The sequence below is a fragment of the Callorhinus ursinus genome, unplaced genomic scaffold, assembly GCF_003265705.2.
Source record: "Callorhinus ursinus isolate GAN/ISIS: 27379988/994484 unplaced genomic scaffold, GSC_fseal_2.0 scaffold2, whole genome shotgun sequence".
In the NCBI taxonomy this organism is placed as follows: domain Eukaryota; kingdom Metazoa; phylum Chordata; class Mammalia; order Carnivora; family Otariidae; genus Callorhinus; species Callorhinus ursinus.
The window spans coordinates 5,863,685-5,878,533 of record NW_027397064.1 but is presented as its reverse complement, the minus strand read 5'-3'; the positions used below and the strand labels follow the sequence as shown (position 1 = coordinate 5,878,533).

The window sequence follows — 14,849 nt, the reverse complement described above, 5'->3', positions numbered from 1 at the left end:
GAATCCTCGTATTCTTCACCTTAAGGCCCTCCTGTTTCTTGTTTTGTTTTCCTTTCTTTTGTTTTGTTAATGTAGTTTTCGTTTCTTTTTTTTTTTTTTAAAGATTTTATTTATTTATTCATGAGAGACAGAGAGAGAGAGAGAGAGAGAGGCAGAGGGAGAAGCAGGCTCCCAAGGAGCAGGGAGACCGATGTGGGACTCGATCCCAGGACTCTGGGATCGTGACCTGAGCCGAAGGCAGACGCTTAACCATCTGAGCCACCCAGGCGCCCTATTAATGTAGTTTTCAAAGAGGACTTGAACTACCTCCATTTTGACCTCAAACTTTCTTTTTTTTTTTTTTTTTAAAGATTTATTTATTTATTTGAGAGAGCGAGAATGAGAGAGAGAGAGTACATGAGGGGGGGGAGGGTCAGAGGGAGAAGCAGACTCCCTGCTGAGCAGGGAGCCCGATGCGGGACTCGATCCCGGGACTCCAGGATCATGACCTGAGCCGAAGGCAGTCGCTTAACCAACTGAGCCACCCAGGCGCCCCTTGACCTCAAACTTTCTAATTGAGAATCCTTCTTTCCAGCTTTTCTCATCACTCAGGCAAAAGACCCTGCGGGCAAAGGGTCTCACGGAAATAACTCCTTTCTTACTTCACCACCGCCTGTCCCTCTGCCTTTGGATTTTGTTAGTGGTGAGTGGTCAAAACCGGTCTGCTTGGGACCCCTGGAGCCGGGCGCTCCTGCACCAGTGCATGTCAGCCTCACCTTCCACATGACAATGTTTTTGATGAAGGAGAATTTTTAATTTTATTAGATTCTGATCCGTCTGTACATGTCTCTCTCTTTTTTTTATGGAAGTAGAATTAGCATACAGTGTTAGTTTTGGGCATACAATATAATGATTCAACAGTTGTATACATTTCTCAGTGCTCATCAAGGTAAGTGTACTCTTGGGGTTCCTGGCTGGTTCAGTCAGGGGAGCATGAGACTCTTGATCTCAGGGTCGTGAGTTCAAGCCCCATATTGGATGTAGAGATTACTTAAATTAAAATTTTTTAACAGATTTTATTTATTTTAGAGAGCGCATGAGCATGTGAGAGTGTGCATTGTGGGGAGGAGCAGGGGGAGAGGGAGAAGCAGACTCCCCGCTGAGCAGGGATCTGAGGCTTGATCCCAGGACCCCAGGATCTTGACCTGAGCCGACAGCGGCCACTCAACCGAATGAGTCACCCAGGCACCCCAATTAATTAATTTTTTTTTAAGATTTCATGTATTTGAGAGAGAGAGAGAATGAGAGATAGAAAGCACGAGAGGGAAGAGGGTCAGAGGGAGAAGCAGACTCCCTGCCGAGCAGGGAGCCCGATGTGGGACTCGATCCCGGGACTCCAGGATCATGACCTGAGCCAAAGGCAGTGGCTTAACCAACTGAGCCACCCGGGCGCCCCAATTAATTAGTTTTTTTAAATGGTTGTAAGATAAGTGTACTCGTAATCCACTCTACCTGTTTCACCCATCTCCTCCCCCCCACCTCTTCTCTGGCAACCACCAGTTTTTTCTCTGTAGTTAAGAGCCCGATATTTTGTCTCTTTTTTCCCCTGATTTGCCCTTTTGTTTCTTAAATTCCACATATGAGCGAAATCACTTTCTTCCGGCTGCCTTATTTCACTTAGCATTGTACCTTCTAGATCCATCCGTGTCGTTGCAAACGGCAAGTTTTCATTCTTTTTTATGGCTGAGTAATATTCCTGTGTGTGTGTGTGTGTGTGTGTGTGTGTGTGTGTGTGTGTGTGTACACACAACACATCTTCTTTATCCATTCATCTGTTGATGGACACTTGGGTTGCTTCCATATTTTGGCTATTGCATATGATGCTGCAGTAAACATAGGGGTGCAGGGGCACACGGATGGCTCAGTCAGTGGAGCATGCAACTCTTGATCTTAGGGTTGTGAGTTCAAGCCCCAGGTGGAGTGTAGAGATTATTTAAAAATAAAATCTTCGGGCGCCTGGGTGGCTCAGTCAGTTAAGCATCTGCCTTCGGCTCAGGTGGGGAGCCTGCTTCTCCCTCTCCTCCCCACTCGGGCTCTCTCTCTCACTATCTCTGTCTCTCTCTCTCAAATAAATATAATCTAAAAAACATTAAAAATAAATAAATAAAATCTTTAAAACAAAAACAAAATCAACCAAACAAAAAACATAGGGGTACTTCTTATCTTTTTGAATTAGTGTTTTCATTTTCTTTGGGTAAATACTCAGTAGTGAAATTACTGAACCATATGGTATTTCTATTTTTAATTTTTTTTAAGATTTTATTTTTTAGGGGCACCTGGGTGGCGCTCCCCCTGCTTGAGCTCTCTCCCTCTGTCAACAAACTAACTAAATAAATAAAATATTTTTTTAAAAAATGGATTTTTTAAGTAGTCTCTACCCCCAATGTGGGGCTCGAACCTATAACCCTGAGACCAAGAGTCGCGTGTTCTACCAACTGAGCCAGCCATTTTTAATTTTTTGAGGAACCTCCATATTGTTTTCCATAGTGGCTGCACCAATTTACCCCCCACCAACAGTGCACAAGCGTTCCTTTTCCTCCACTACCTTGTTAACATTTGTTATTTCTTATGGTTTTTATTCTGACAGGTGTAAAGTGATATGTCATCGTGGTTTTGATTTACATTTCCCTGCTGATAGATATGGAGCATCTTTTCATGTGTCTGTTGACCAGAAGGTATGTCTTCTTTGGAGAAATGTCTATTTATGTCCTTTGCCCATTTTTAAGTGGATTATTTGGGGGTTTTTTTAGTGGTGAGTTGTATAAGTTATCTATATATTTTAGATACTAACCCCTTTTCAGATATATCATTTCCAAATGTCTTCTCCCATTCAGTAGGTTGCCTTTTTGTTTTGCTGATGGTTTCCTTCCCTGTGTAGAAGCTTTTTATTTTGGTGTAGTTCCAACGGTTTATTTTTGCTTCTGTTTCCCTTGTCTGAGGAGACACATCTAGAAAAATGTTTCTTTTTTTAAGATTCTATTTATTTATTTGACAGAGAGAGTACGTTCATGTGAGCTGAGGGGAGGGGCAAAGAGGGAGAGAGAAGAGGGAAAGAATTTCAAGCCGACTCTGCTGAACCTAGAGCTGGTCAGGGTGCTTGATCTCAGGACCCTGAGATCATGACCTCAGCTGGAACCAAGAGTCGGATGCTTAACCGACTGAGCCACCCAGGCGCCCCTAGAAAAATGTTTCTATGACTGATGTCAAAGAAATTACTGCCTATGTGTTCTTTTTAGGGATTTTGTGGTTTCAGGTCTCACATTAAGGTCTTTAACCCATTTTGAGCTTATTTTTGCGTATGGTGTAAGAAAGTGGTCCAGTTTCATTATTTTGCGTGTAGCTGTCCAGTTTTCCCAACACCACTTGCTGGAGACTGTCTTTTCCCCATTGTCAGTGAGCCCCACTTGCTCAACGATGGACCCCAACAGTTATTTCTCATCACACTTTCTTGAGGCTTTGACAATGACTGGAACATTCTAAGGGCCAGGCCAGAAAGCCCTGATAGCAACGGAAATGCCTGGAAGACCACACCCCACAGGCCCCTTCCCTGCCCAAGATCAAGGGTGGAACACTCACAGCCCTGCCCCCGCCCCCGTGACCACGCACTCTTTCCCCTCCCGCATACCTCCCTGATCCTCTCCTGTAAAACCCTCGGTGTCCCTCTTGCCACTTGTTAAAGCTTGAGCCTGCCACCTACCCTGGGTGCTGGCACCTGGAATAAAGCTCTCCTGTGCTCTTTTCCAAACCCTCATCTCTTGAGTTATTAGTGTCTGTTGCGATGAGTTTATCTGAGTTTGTTCAGCAACAGCGTTGGCAAACCCAGCCCTGAGCACCGCTTTCCACTTGCCCAGTTCCCGTGGGATTCCCAGGGAGGGAGCCGCTGAACTTGGCAGCACCGGGGTTCACAGCTGGCTTCGTGAATTAGCAGTGCTGACAGGTCCTTCCGCGACACCACTGTATGCTCTTGCCTGCTTTGTCGTAGATTAATTGGCCATATAAGTGTGGGTTTATTTGGGGGCTTTCTTTTCTGTTCCTTGATATCAGTACCTGTCTTTTTAGTTAATATTTGGTGTGATGAAATGGGAAGTAGACGATAAGGCACTTCTGCTAAAGACCAAAGTGTGGTAGTCATCCGGAGAAAAGCATTTGTATGAGTGATTGAGCTCTGAGCTGAACTAGCCCCCTTTCCCAGGGAACATTATTTCTTACCTGAAAGAACTCATGAACTACAGTTATTCACAGTGGGGTATTTGGAGACCCTTTCTTGAACAATGAACAAAGTGAACCTGTCACTTTAGGGGAAACAATTGGTAGTATTTGCTATCAATAATATTTGAGTTTCGGAATGCCTGGGTGGCTCAGTCAGTTGAGTGTCCGACTCTGGAGTTCGGCTCAGGTCATGATCTCAGGGGCCTGGGATGAGCCCTGCGTCTTTGGGCTCCATGCTCAGTGAAGAGTCTGCTTGAGATTCTCTCTCTCCCTCTGTCCCCCTGCCACATTCTCTCTCTCTCTCTCAAAAAATTTAAAAAAAAAGACATATACAAAGATGGAAAACAATGTTCTTCTCATTTATATTGAGGCAATGAATTATTATTGCCATTTTTGAAATACCTGATTTATTGAGATATAATTCACATACCACAAAATTCATCCTTTTGAAATGTACAATTCAGTGGTTTTTATGTATTCATGGGGTTGTGCAATCATCATCACTGTCTAATTTTAGAATATTTTCACTTCAGGTGCCTGGGTGGCTCAGTCAGTTAAGCATCTGCCTTCAGCTCAGGTCATGATCCCGGGGTCCTGGGATCAAGCCCCACATCGGGCTCCCTGCTCAGCGGGGAGCCTGCTTCTCCCTCTCCCCTAGCTCCTCCCCCCGTTCATGCTCTCTCTCTCTGTCAAATAAATAAAATAAAATAAAATAAAATAAAATGAAATAAAATGAACATTTTCTTTATTTTTTTTAAAGATTTTATTTATTTGACACAGAGAGACACAGCGAGAGAGGGAACACAAGCAGAGGGAGTGGGAGAGGGAGAAGCAGGCTCCGGCTGAGCAGGGAGCCCGATGTGGGGCTCGATCCCAGGACCCCGGGAGCATGACCTGAGCCGAAGGCAGACGCTTAACGACTGAGCCACCCAGGCGCCCCAAAAAGAATATTTTCACTTCAATGAGGGATGGCACGAAGAAACTCGGAAAGAGGACATGGCATCAACAATGACTTAAATTTTTTTTAACTTCTTTTTTTTAAATATTTTATTTATTTATTTGCCTGAGAGTGAGCACAAGCAGGGGGGACAGCAGGCAGAGGGACAAGCAGGCTCCCTGATGAGCAAGGAGCCCGATGTGGGGCTTGATCCCAGGACCCTGGGATCATGACCTGAGCTGAAGGCAGACGCTTAACCAACTGAGCCACCCAGGTGTCCCAACAATGACTTGATTTTTAAAAGATAAACCTTTTTTTTTTTTTTTAAGTAGGCTCAGCCCCGCGTGGAGCCCAATGCGGGGCTCGATCTAATGACCCTGAGATCAAGCCCTGAGCTGAGATCAAGAGTCAGATGCTTACCTGATTGAGCCACCCAGGTGCCCCCAAACATTTTCCTCTAAAACAAATCAGAGCCCTGAGATTTTGACTTGTTAAAAAAGTCGGTAATGCAAGCACAAGCAGGAGGCAGAATGCCTCCAGAGATGGAAGTGTCCCTAGCTTTCTGCTCTCTTGGAAAGGTTTTTTCCTTTCTGGAAGTCAGTTCATTCCATCTTTGTGACTTGCAGGTCAGCCCTTCCCAGCGGGCCTGGAGACCTGTGCCAACCCATCCGGCCTGAAAAACATATCTGTTCTTGTCCAGATGCCACAGAACTGGGATAGGACTCAATCCCTCAGGGATCTGCAGAGCGAGAACAGGCAAATTGTATTTTCCAAAGATGGCCGCAATAGTATGTATTCCATCTCACTGGCTATTCTTAGATGTGATGTTGTCACTCCTCCACTGAGAGGTGGAGATTTATATTCCCTCTCCTTGTCACTGCCTTGACCAACAGAGTTCAACTATGTGATTCCGGAGCCTATATCATAAAAGGCAACTCCCTCGGGGCGCCTGGGTGACTCAGTTGGTTAAGCATCTGACTCTTGATTTCTGCTCAGGTCACGATCTCAGGGTCCTGGGATTGAGCCCTGCTTCGGGCTCCGTGCTTAGCACGGAGTCTGCTTGTCCCTCTGCCTTGGCTCCTCACCCCCTCCCCCCATAAATGAATAAAATCTTTAAAAAAGAGAAAAGACAACCCAGCCAACATGTTATAAGGAGGCCTAGGCCATATGAAGAGGCCATGTGTAGGTGCTCCAGCCAACAGCCCTAAGGAAGAACCCAGCATTAGCCCCCATCAATTCTGTATCTGTGAGGGAATGAGTCTTTTTTTTTTTAATATTTTATTTATTTATTTGACAGAGAGAGACACAGCGAGAGCAGGAATACAAGCAGGGGGAGTGGGAGAGGGAGAAGCAGGCCTCCCACTGAGCAGGAAGCCCGATGCGGGGCTCGATCCCAGGACCCTAGGATCATGACCTGAGCCGAAGGCAGACGCTCAACGACTGAGCCACCCTGGCGCCCCGGGAATGAATCTTCAGATTCATTCCTGCCCCCTGCCTTGGAACTGCTCTTCCTTACGTCAAATGGATCAGAAAAGACATTTTTCCCATGAAGCTCTGCCCAAATTGCAGATTTGTGAGCAAAGTAAATGTTGTTTAGAGCCACCAGGTTTGGGGATGGTTTGTTACACAGCAATCACTGAAAAAGAAGTCTGTGAAAAAGAGTTAAAACACATTTGGTTTTCCTACGGAATGCAGATCGTCCTTTGGCTGCCTGGGAGGAAGGCTAACAAGCTCATGGGATGACATAGGGTAAGGCACTTTCCAGCTGCTCTATAGCAAATATCCACCCTCTGGCACCTTGTCATTTTAAACAATAACATTTGTTTTCTGATTATAACAGTTTATACACTCACTATAAAAAATTCAGAAAAATGAGAATTAAAAAAGAGAATGGAAATGATCTGACTTCTAGCATTTACAACTGTTCATAATTTGGTCCCTTTCCCTTTACTCTTTTTTATATAGAAATTTATTTTACAGGGGCGCCTGGGTGGCTCAGTCGTTAAGCGTCTGCCTTCAGCTCAGGTCATGATCTCAGGGTCCTGGGATCGAGCCCCGCATTGGGGCTCTCTGCTCCGCAGGGAGCCCGCTTCTCCCTCTGCCTCTGCCTCAGGTCCCCATGCTTGTGCTCTCTCTCTCTCTCTCTGAGTGTGTCAAATAAATAAATAAAATCTTAAAAAAAATTTATTTTACAAAACGTGGGTCATATTTGCACAGTAAATACTGATGTTAACCCATCATTCAGCAATCATGTTTTGAGTGTGTCAGGTACCCAGCTGGACACTGGAAAAGGGGAGATGGGGAATGGGGCTTTTCCAAGCCATGGCAGTGACGGTGACTCACCTTGGGTCACTAGTGAGATATTGAGACTTCATTCTTAGGCGTGGCTAGGTGTTGCCTGGGGAGCATCATGGGTATCTGCGGCTTTGCTGCCAGGGGCGGGCACGGCCTAGGAGGTGTTCCATCCTCCTCTACTACCTCAGTGGCAGGGAAGCTGGGGGGATGCCTGGTGGGCACAGCCACCAAACTCTGTCCCTGGCAGGTGATATGCCTTTTAAGTGGCACCCAGATGACAGCTCATATTGCATATGCACACCATGCAAAAAGTACTTCCTTAGAGATCCACTGTCCACTTAGAGCATGTAGTAACAAAGACTTTAAAATCTCAGAGGGTAAATCTCATATTCAGTGTTCTTACCAAAAAACCCCCCAAAACAAAAACCAGAGGGACACAAGGAAACTTTTGGAGGTGATGGATATGTTTATGACCTCGATCACAGTGATGGTATCACAGGTATTTGCCCATGTCCAAACATGAAATAAAGCTGTAAAAAAGAGTGCTTCATCCTTTAGAAACACTTAAGTGACAAAGTTGAATTGCATTCAAAATCCACTCTCAGGAGCACCTGGGTGGCTTGGTTGTTAAGCGTCTGCCTTCGGCTCAGGTCATGATCCCGGGGTGCTGGGACGGAGCCCCATATCAAGCCCCACATCGAGCCCCACATCAGGCTCCCTGCTCCACAGGAAGCCTGCTTCTCCCTCTCCCACTCCCCCTGCTTGTGTTCCCTCTCTCACTGAGTCTCTCCCTGTCAAATAAATAAATAAAATCTTTTAAAAATAAAAAAACAAAATCCACTCTCAGTAACATGAGAATCTTCAATATTATGTTCTATTCACAAGTGAAAGAAAAGGCAAAGCTATTAGGTTTTTTTTTTTAAGATTTTGTTTTATTTTTAAGTAATCTCTACACCCAACATGGGGTCGGAACTCACAACCCCAAGATCAAGAGTGGAGGCTCTTCCCACCGACCCAGCCAGGCGCCCCTAAATAACTTTTTTTTTTTCTCATGAGGCCTCTATAGATGGCCCCAACCCCCCCCCCCCCCCACCCCCGGCAGGCCGCAGCTCAGCTGGGGTCACAGACAAGCTGGGGACAGCAGCCCACCAGGTGGCCAGAGCAGGGAGAGTCCAGGCTGGGGCAGACCGGTGTTTACAACGCTTGGCTGATGTAATAGCCATCTGCATCAGCCTTCCTTGGGGAGAATGACGACTATACTTGTTTTACCCGCTTGTTAAAAAGGCTGTTATTTATTTATTCTTGAGCTTCTTTTTCTTTTCTTGTGTGTTTCACAGAAAAAGCTGGAGCCCCTGAAGCTACGCGGGTGTCTCGCCTCTGGGGGAGCCACTTCTGTCACCCCTGTTTGCTCTCTTTTCTGTTTGCTTCTTTGTTTTTAGTAATTTTAGTATGTTTTAGCAACATTTCATTTTTTTCTTTTTATTAGTTTTTTAATTAACATCTAATGTATTAAGCAACATTTATTTTCAATGAAATGTTAGAAACGCAGCTCCCTACTCCCTGCGGGCGCCTCCCACTCCCAGACCTCGCGACCCGTGGGTGCCACCTCCAGCCACGGGAGCGCGTGGGTGTCACCCGGGGGCGCTCGGTTTTTCCCCCCTCCGGCCTGTCCTGGGCCGCGAGCACCTCCAGTCGGTGTACGTCTGTGGAACGAGAGAGGAACCGCCCGAACGGTCGCGAAACTCTACCGCCGCCGTTTCCCCGGGGACCGCGGGGTCCCCCGGATCCCTCCGAGCGGGCGCGGGCTGCAGGGTCGGAGTTGATCGGAGGGTCCACTTCCCGTCCTGAGGGGCGGTCAGCCTCCAGTCCGGAGTCCCGGGGAGCGGGCAGCCGGGTAGGCGTCCCCCGGACGCGAGGACACCTGCGGCCTGTGGCCGGGCGGGCGGCTCCTCCAGCCGCCGCGCCTCCTTAAAGCCGCGGCCCCGCCCCGCCCGCGGTTCCACCCAACCGCCGGATTCCGGCCGCCGGGGCAGAGCGTCGCAGAGCCGCGAGCCCGCGAGGAGCGCGCCGTCCGCCAGTCCCCGCGTCGGGTTCCGCGTCCCCGGGTCCCCAGATCCGTCGCCATGGCCAGCCAGGAGCTGGCGCTCAAGCTGCAGCGGCGACTGCAGTGGGAAGAGGCGGAGGAGGGCCGCCCCCAGCCCGCGCCCCGCGCCTTCGCCGCGCTGGAGCTGGAGTCCGAGTCCCCCGCCTGGGCGCCCACCGCCTGCGCGGACGCCGAGCTGAGTGCGCAGCTGACCCGACGGCTGGACATCAACCAGGGCACCGCGCGGCCTCGCCGCTGCAAGGTCTTCAACCCCTACACCGAGTTCCCGGAGTTCAGCCGCCGCCTCATCAAGGACCTGGAGAGCAAGTTCAAGCTGTGAGCGCCCGCGCCGCCCTGCGCCGTGCGCCGGGGAGGACCCTGCTCCCGGGGACCCGAGAGGGAGGGAGCGGGGAGGTGGCGGTGGGCGGGTCTTTCTGGCCCGGAGTCCCGGCTCTGCTTTGGTGGGACAGGGTGGGATAATTTAGGAGATGCGGGGTACCCTTAGCGTTTAACCCACGCCCCCAGATCCTGCGCGCCCGGAGCCCGTGCCGGCGCTGCGGGGGGCGGGGGGGGAGACCTGGCCGGGCCACCGAGAGCGGTGGCCGCAGCTCTCCCTGACTGAGCTCCGAAGTTCCCCTGAGTCCCAGGGCCCGGGTCCCGACGGCCGGTCCCGCCCCCTCCGCCGCCGGTGGCGAGATGTGCCCGCCGCGCAGCTTCTAGGAAACGGAGTCGCGCGGCGCCTCACCTGCCAGCTTTATCTCCCCAGGGAGAAATTAGCCCCATTGTCCTTTTATCTTTTAAAACAAAAGAGGAAAGTTATCCTTGGCTGCCGCGCGGGGTCTGATGTACCCACAGAGGCTGAGAACTGAGAGTTGGTTAAACTCGTTGCAAAAGATCGGGACGTTCCTGGGGCGAGTGTGTCCAGGGAGCGTCCCGGCGGCGTCGTCATGTCTGCTCTACCCCTTCTTGCGTTTTGGACAGGAGGCGCCCGTCGGAACCGGACGTAGCAGCCGGCGGCCGGTCGGACGGGGGCTCGCTCCTGTCCCGCGGTGCAAGCCCCGCCGAGCCCGGGAGCTGCTGGGCGTTGGAGGCAGCGTCGAGAGCCCCCACTATTCGGCCTTGCATTCTGGGAGGTCCCTGGACCTCAGTTTCCTCATCTGGAGGGTGAGGGCAGTAATCGTCCCTGCCTTTTAAGGCCATACAGTATTTTGCACACCCTAAAGCTCCTAACCGAGCTATTAATATTATTTCCAGAATTGGGCCAAGACCGGAAAAATGCCTGGGGGAGCAGAGGCCTCCGGCCAGGTCATGCTTGGGGCGTTTTTAAAAGCGCTTGGAATGTGTTTGTCCTCCCGCGTGGAGGTTCTATTTAAAGGTTCTGTGGCCGGCACTGTGTGGCCAGAGCGTTGGCCCCTTCCTGAGGCTGGGCTGCCGTCCAGCCTCGGCCTCTGTGGAGGTCAGCAGAGGCTGGCTCTCGGAGCCTCCCTGCCTCCTCTGCCTCCCCCCACACCCTGATTTCCCTGGCTTCCCGGCACTGTTCTCCGGTGTTCACACCTGGTGGGTCTAGTTTGGGTAATTAAGGAAGGCTGAGTTGGGGGTGGTGTGTCTGGGGTGGAGATGGAAGAGCAATGGGTGAATGGTTTGTGGGAGCCCCTTTGATTTATTCCCAGGGATGACTGCTCTGGCTTCTTCGCTCCCATGGCCCAGCAGTTCCTCCCAGTCCAGCTGGATTGGCGGGTGCTGCATCTCGGGGACCTCCATCTTCAGGTTGCTTTGAGGTATATAGACTTGGGCTTCTTTTATTTATTTATGCTTTTTTTTTCTGCAGAGCAATTTGTGAAAGGATAAGTTCGTTTGTTTGTTGGCTGCCTAAGGGTAATACGGGGAGTCCACACAGGGTCTTCAAGCGAGGTGGCATCCACGAGGAAACAGGGTCAAGCTGAAGGGAAGGCAGTGTGTGGTCCGGGGTCCCCGCGTGCGCATGGCACTGCATGATAGCTCTCCAGAGCTATGGTGTCAGGCAGAATTCTAGGTTGCGTTTTCTGTCACTTTCAACCAAATTGGCGTAAACGAAAAGGAGGTTAATTGGCTCACAGTTGGAGTCAGGAATGGCTGGACCTAGGTGCTCAGATGATGTTATCAGTGCTTAGTTTCTCATTTTCTTAAGCCAGCTTCCTCTCTCTGTTGTCCCCATTCTCAGGTGGCTTAACCCTGGTGGTGGCAGCCTGGCCACAGCAGCTCCAGTAAGTCCGGAGGGAAAGTAACCACAGCAAAGGCCTTATTGTCTCTTTCTCTCTTTTTATTTTTAGCTTTACTATTGTTTCTTACTGGCTCTGAACCAACTGCTGTGGCCAGGGGGATTTGTGGCTCCAACTGGCCAGGCCTGAGCCATGTGCCCCACCCCTGCAGTGAGGAGTCTGGCCTCCACCCCTAGCAGCAGGGGCTCTGGCGGTGGGGAAGAATGGCTTTCACTGGCAAATTTTGGGGCTCTTGCTGAGGAAGGAGGGTCAAGTGCTGGTTTGGCTGTGAATGACCTTCATGGGTCATTCTGGACCCAGATTGTGGGCAGGCTCAGGCCTGCTGCTTTGTTCCCCATCAGCCATGAGTCTGCTGTGGCAGGACTGGCAGCTCCTGTCATCAGGGTGTGGGATCCGAGGCCCAAACTGGTGCATAGAAGCCTTCCTGGGAATCACCCCCCTGTGTCCCGAAGGCGGGAGAAGCAGCACGGCCCCTCCGGTTAGAGTCAGCTGAGCAGTAGCCGGAGACACAGCATGGCAAGGGGAACAGTGTCACCTTTGGATTCGGACAGACATAGGGCTGCCGGGGCCCAGGATCTGTGACCCTGGGCAAGCTCCATAATGCCTCTGAGTCTTGGTTCTCTTGCTGGTGAGATGGGCACAACAGCTACCCTCGCATGAGGGCCAGGTAGCTGCCGTGGCCACCGGCGCAGGGGCCCCTGGAGAGTGCTGCCTTTCTTCTCCCACTGTGTTCGGAAAGGCCCCCCTGAACCTGGTGTCGAGACACAGTTATGCATCATGCGTGTGGGGGGTGGGTGGGGACATAGCCCCCTTATTCCGGGGTCATTAGCTGTGACTGTAGACCGTGGGCAAGTTGCTTAACCACTTCCATCCTTTCATCTGAATAATGGGGGCGGTTGTTCCTTTCAACTGGTTTTGGGGAGATGAATGGGTGACCTGCTGAGATGGCATGTGACCCGAAGGGGGGAGCCCTTTGCTGCACATCGGGCCCCCACTTTGGCTCCAGCCCTGTGTCCCTGTGCCCGGCCCCGGCTTCAGGCTCCCCACACCCCACAGAAACAGGGATTGCATGGCCCCAATGCCCGAGCTTCCACAAACTCAGCACCCACGCTCTGAACTCGTTGGTATTCCCTCTGGGTGCGTCTGCCCGTTTCCCACACCTGGGAGGCAGCCGGAACTTGGCTGTCCCTACCCCACCAGGGTCAGCGGGCCCTGGGTTGGGAGATTTGTTCCCTGGCTACTTGTGACACGGCTCAGCATGTGGCAGTGACACTCGGTGATGGACCAACCCCTCATGTTGTGAAGGGGCCCTGCCGTGCCTGCGGTCACTAGGTCCGGCCAGTCCCCCTGCCGACCACCGCCGGCTCCCTGCCCCCTTGCCACCTCCACCCCTGCTCCAGATAGCCAGCTGGCTCTGGGACCTTCTCTGCCTGAGCCCATCAGCCCAAGCGGCCGCCTGCCCCAGCTGCCCTTGCCCAGGCTGGGGCAGGCCCTGGGCCCCCACGCACCTGGAAAGGCTGCTGTGGGGCTTGGCACTCGGGGATTTGCCGCCTGGCCTGAGGCTGGTCCTCCGCTGCCTGCTGAGGAGCTCCTTGGTCCCAGCTTTGCCCACAGCCCAGCCCTGACTCCCTGCTGGGCCTCTTTCATGGGTTCTTCCTGCTGTCCTACATGGCTTAAAAAAAAACAAACAAACACCCAGCAACTTTTAAACTATGCATAGGTAGGTCCTCTTAACCCGATGGCTCACTCCTCTGCCCCCGTGCCCACTCCCGCACTGACCCCTCTCTGCAGCTGCCCTTACTGCCCCCCGCGACCCCTCCCTGACTCTCCTCCTGCCCTGTGAGGGTGTCAGCTCGGTACTGTCCTGCCGGTGCTGGTCATTACCGTGCCTCTGTCCTCAATCAAAGCGTGCAAAGCGTGGCTTCTTGGTCCCTTTTCCTTTTTCCTTTGCTTTTCTACACATAAATAAATAAAAGCCTAAGCGTGTTAAAATCCCAGCTTATTTCCCATTGCCTGGCTTTCCAGACTTAACCCACTGCAGAAGCAGTGCCGAGGCGGTGAAGAGCTGGAACGTGGAGCCAGGCTTCCTGGGTTCAGACTCCGACTCTACTGCTTGCTACCTAGAAGGTTACTGAAAAGCTCTGTGCCTCGGTTTCCCCTTCTGTCAAGTGAGGATAGAACAGTACGGTGCTTGTCGGGTTACTGTGGGGATTAAATAAGCTAATGCATGTGAAGCAGTTAGCTCCGTGCTGGGCGCACGGTGAGGGCCCAGGAGGTTGGCGTCACTCGGTTTCAGACGATCACACAGCTGTCATTTGGGTGGATGTGCAAATTTCATGTTGCCTTTTTTTTTGCTTAATCAAAACCAGGGGCGCCTGGGTGGTTCAGTCGGTTAAGCATCTGCCTTCGGCTCAGGTCATGATCTCAGGGTCCTGGGACTGAGCCCCGTGTTGGGCTCCCTGCTCAGTGGGGAGTCTGCTTCTCCCTCTCCCACTGGGCACCCCCCCCTCACTGGTGCTCGCTCTCTCTCTCTCTCACACACACACACATAAATATATAAAATCTTTAAAAAAAAAATCCAAAACCATTTTGCAATGTCTGAATTATCCTTTGAAGTCGATTTCTCCTGCACTTTGAGCTGGACAGCGGTGCCCTGGCCGCTTGCTGAGCAATTGGTCCCGCTGGGGCTGTGCCCTTCCTTATTGCCCTTCCAGGCTCTGTTGATGGGAGTTACTCGCTCCATTGCTGGAGGAGTGGAGTGTCCTAGGGCTGCTCTAACAAGGTACTGTAATCTAGTGGCTTCAAACGGCATGAACGTATTCTCCGGCCTTCTGGAGGTTGGCACCTGAACTCAAGGTTTCGGCATGGCTCTGCTAGCTACAGAGCTTTAGGGAAGAATCCTTCCGTACCTCTTGTAGCTTCTGGTGGTCACCAGCAAGCCTTGGCACGCCTCGGCTTATAGGCCCTGCTCCCAACTCCAGCTTGCTAATGTCTGGTCAGGTGTTCTTGATGGTGTTCTTGATGATGT

The 14,849-nt window shown here is 51.2% G+C and overlaps 1 protein-coding gene across 3 annotated transcripts in view; it reads left to right on the top strand.

Moving 5' to 3' along the window:
* Positions 1–8,581: 8,581 nt before the first annotated feature.
* The window catches only part of EFHD1 (EF-hand domain family member D1), a 43,468-nt gene continuing 37,200 nt past the window's right edge, over positions 8,582–14,849 (top strand). For 2 of the 3 annotated variants that reach the window (XM_073877167.1, XM_025889479.2), the window contains exon 1: positions 8,582–9,899. In XM_073877167.1, the coding sequence (XP_073733268.1) occupies positions 9,604–9,899 (296 nt within the window). In that variant the 5' untranslated portion in view covers positions 8,582–9,603. Of the gene's footprint in view, positions 9,900–11,001; positions 11,121–14,849 lie in introns of those variants that run through there. The other variant, XM_073877170.1, reaches the window with a different exon arrangement.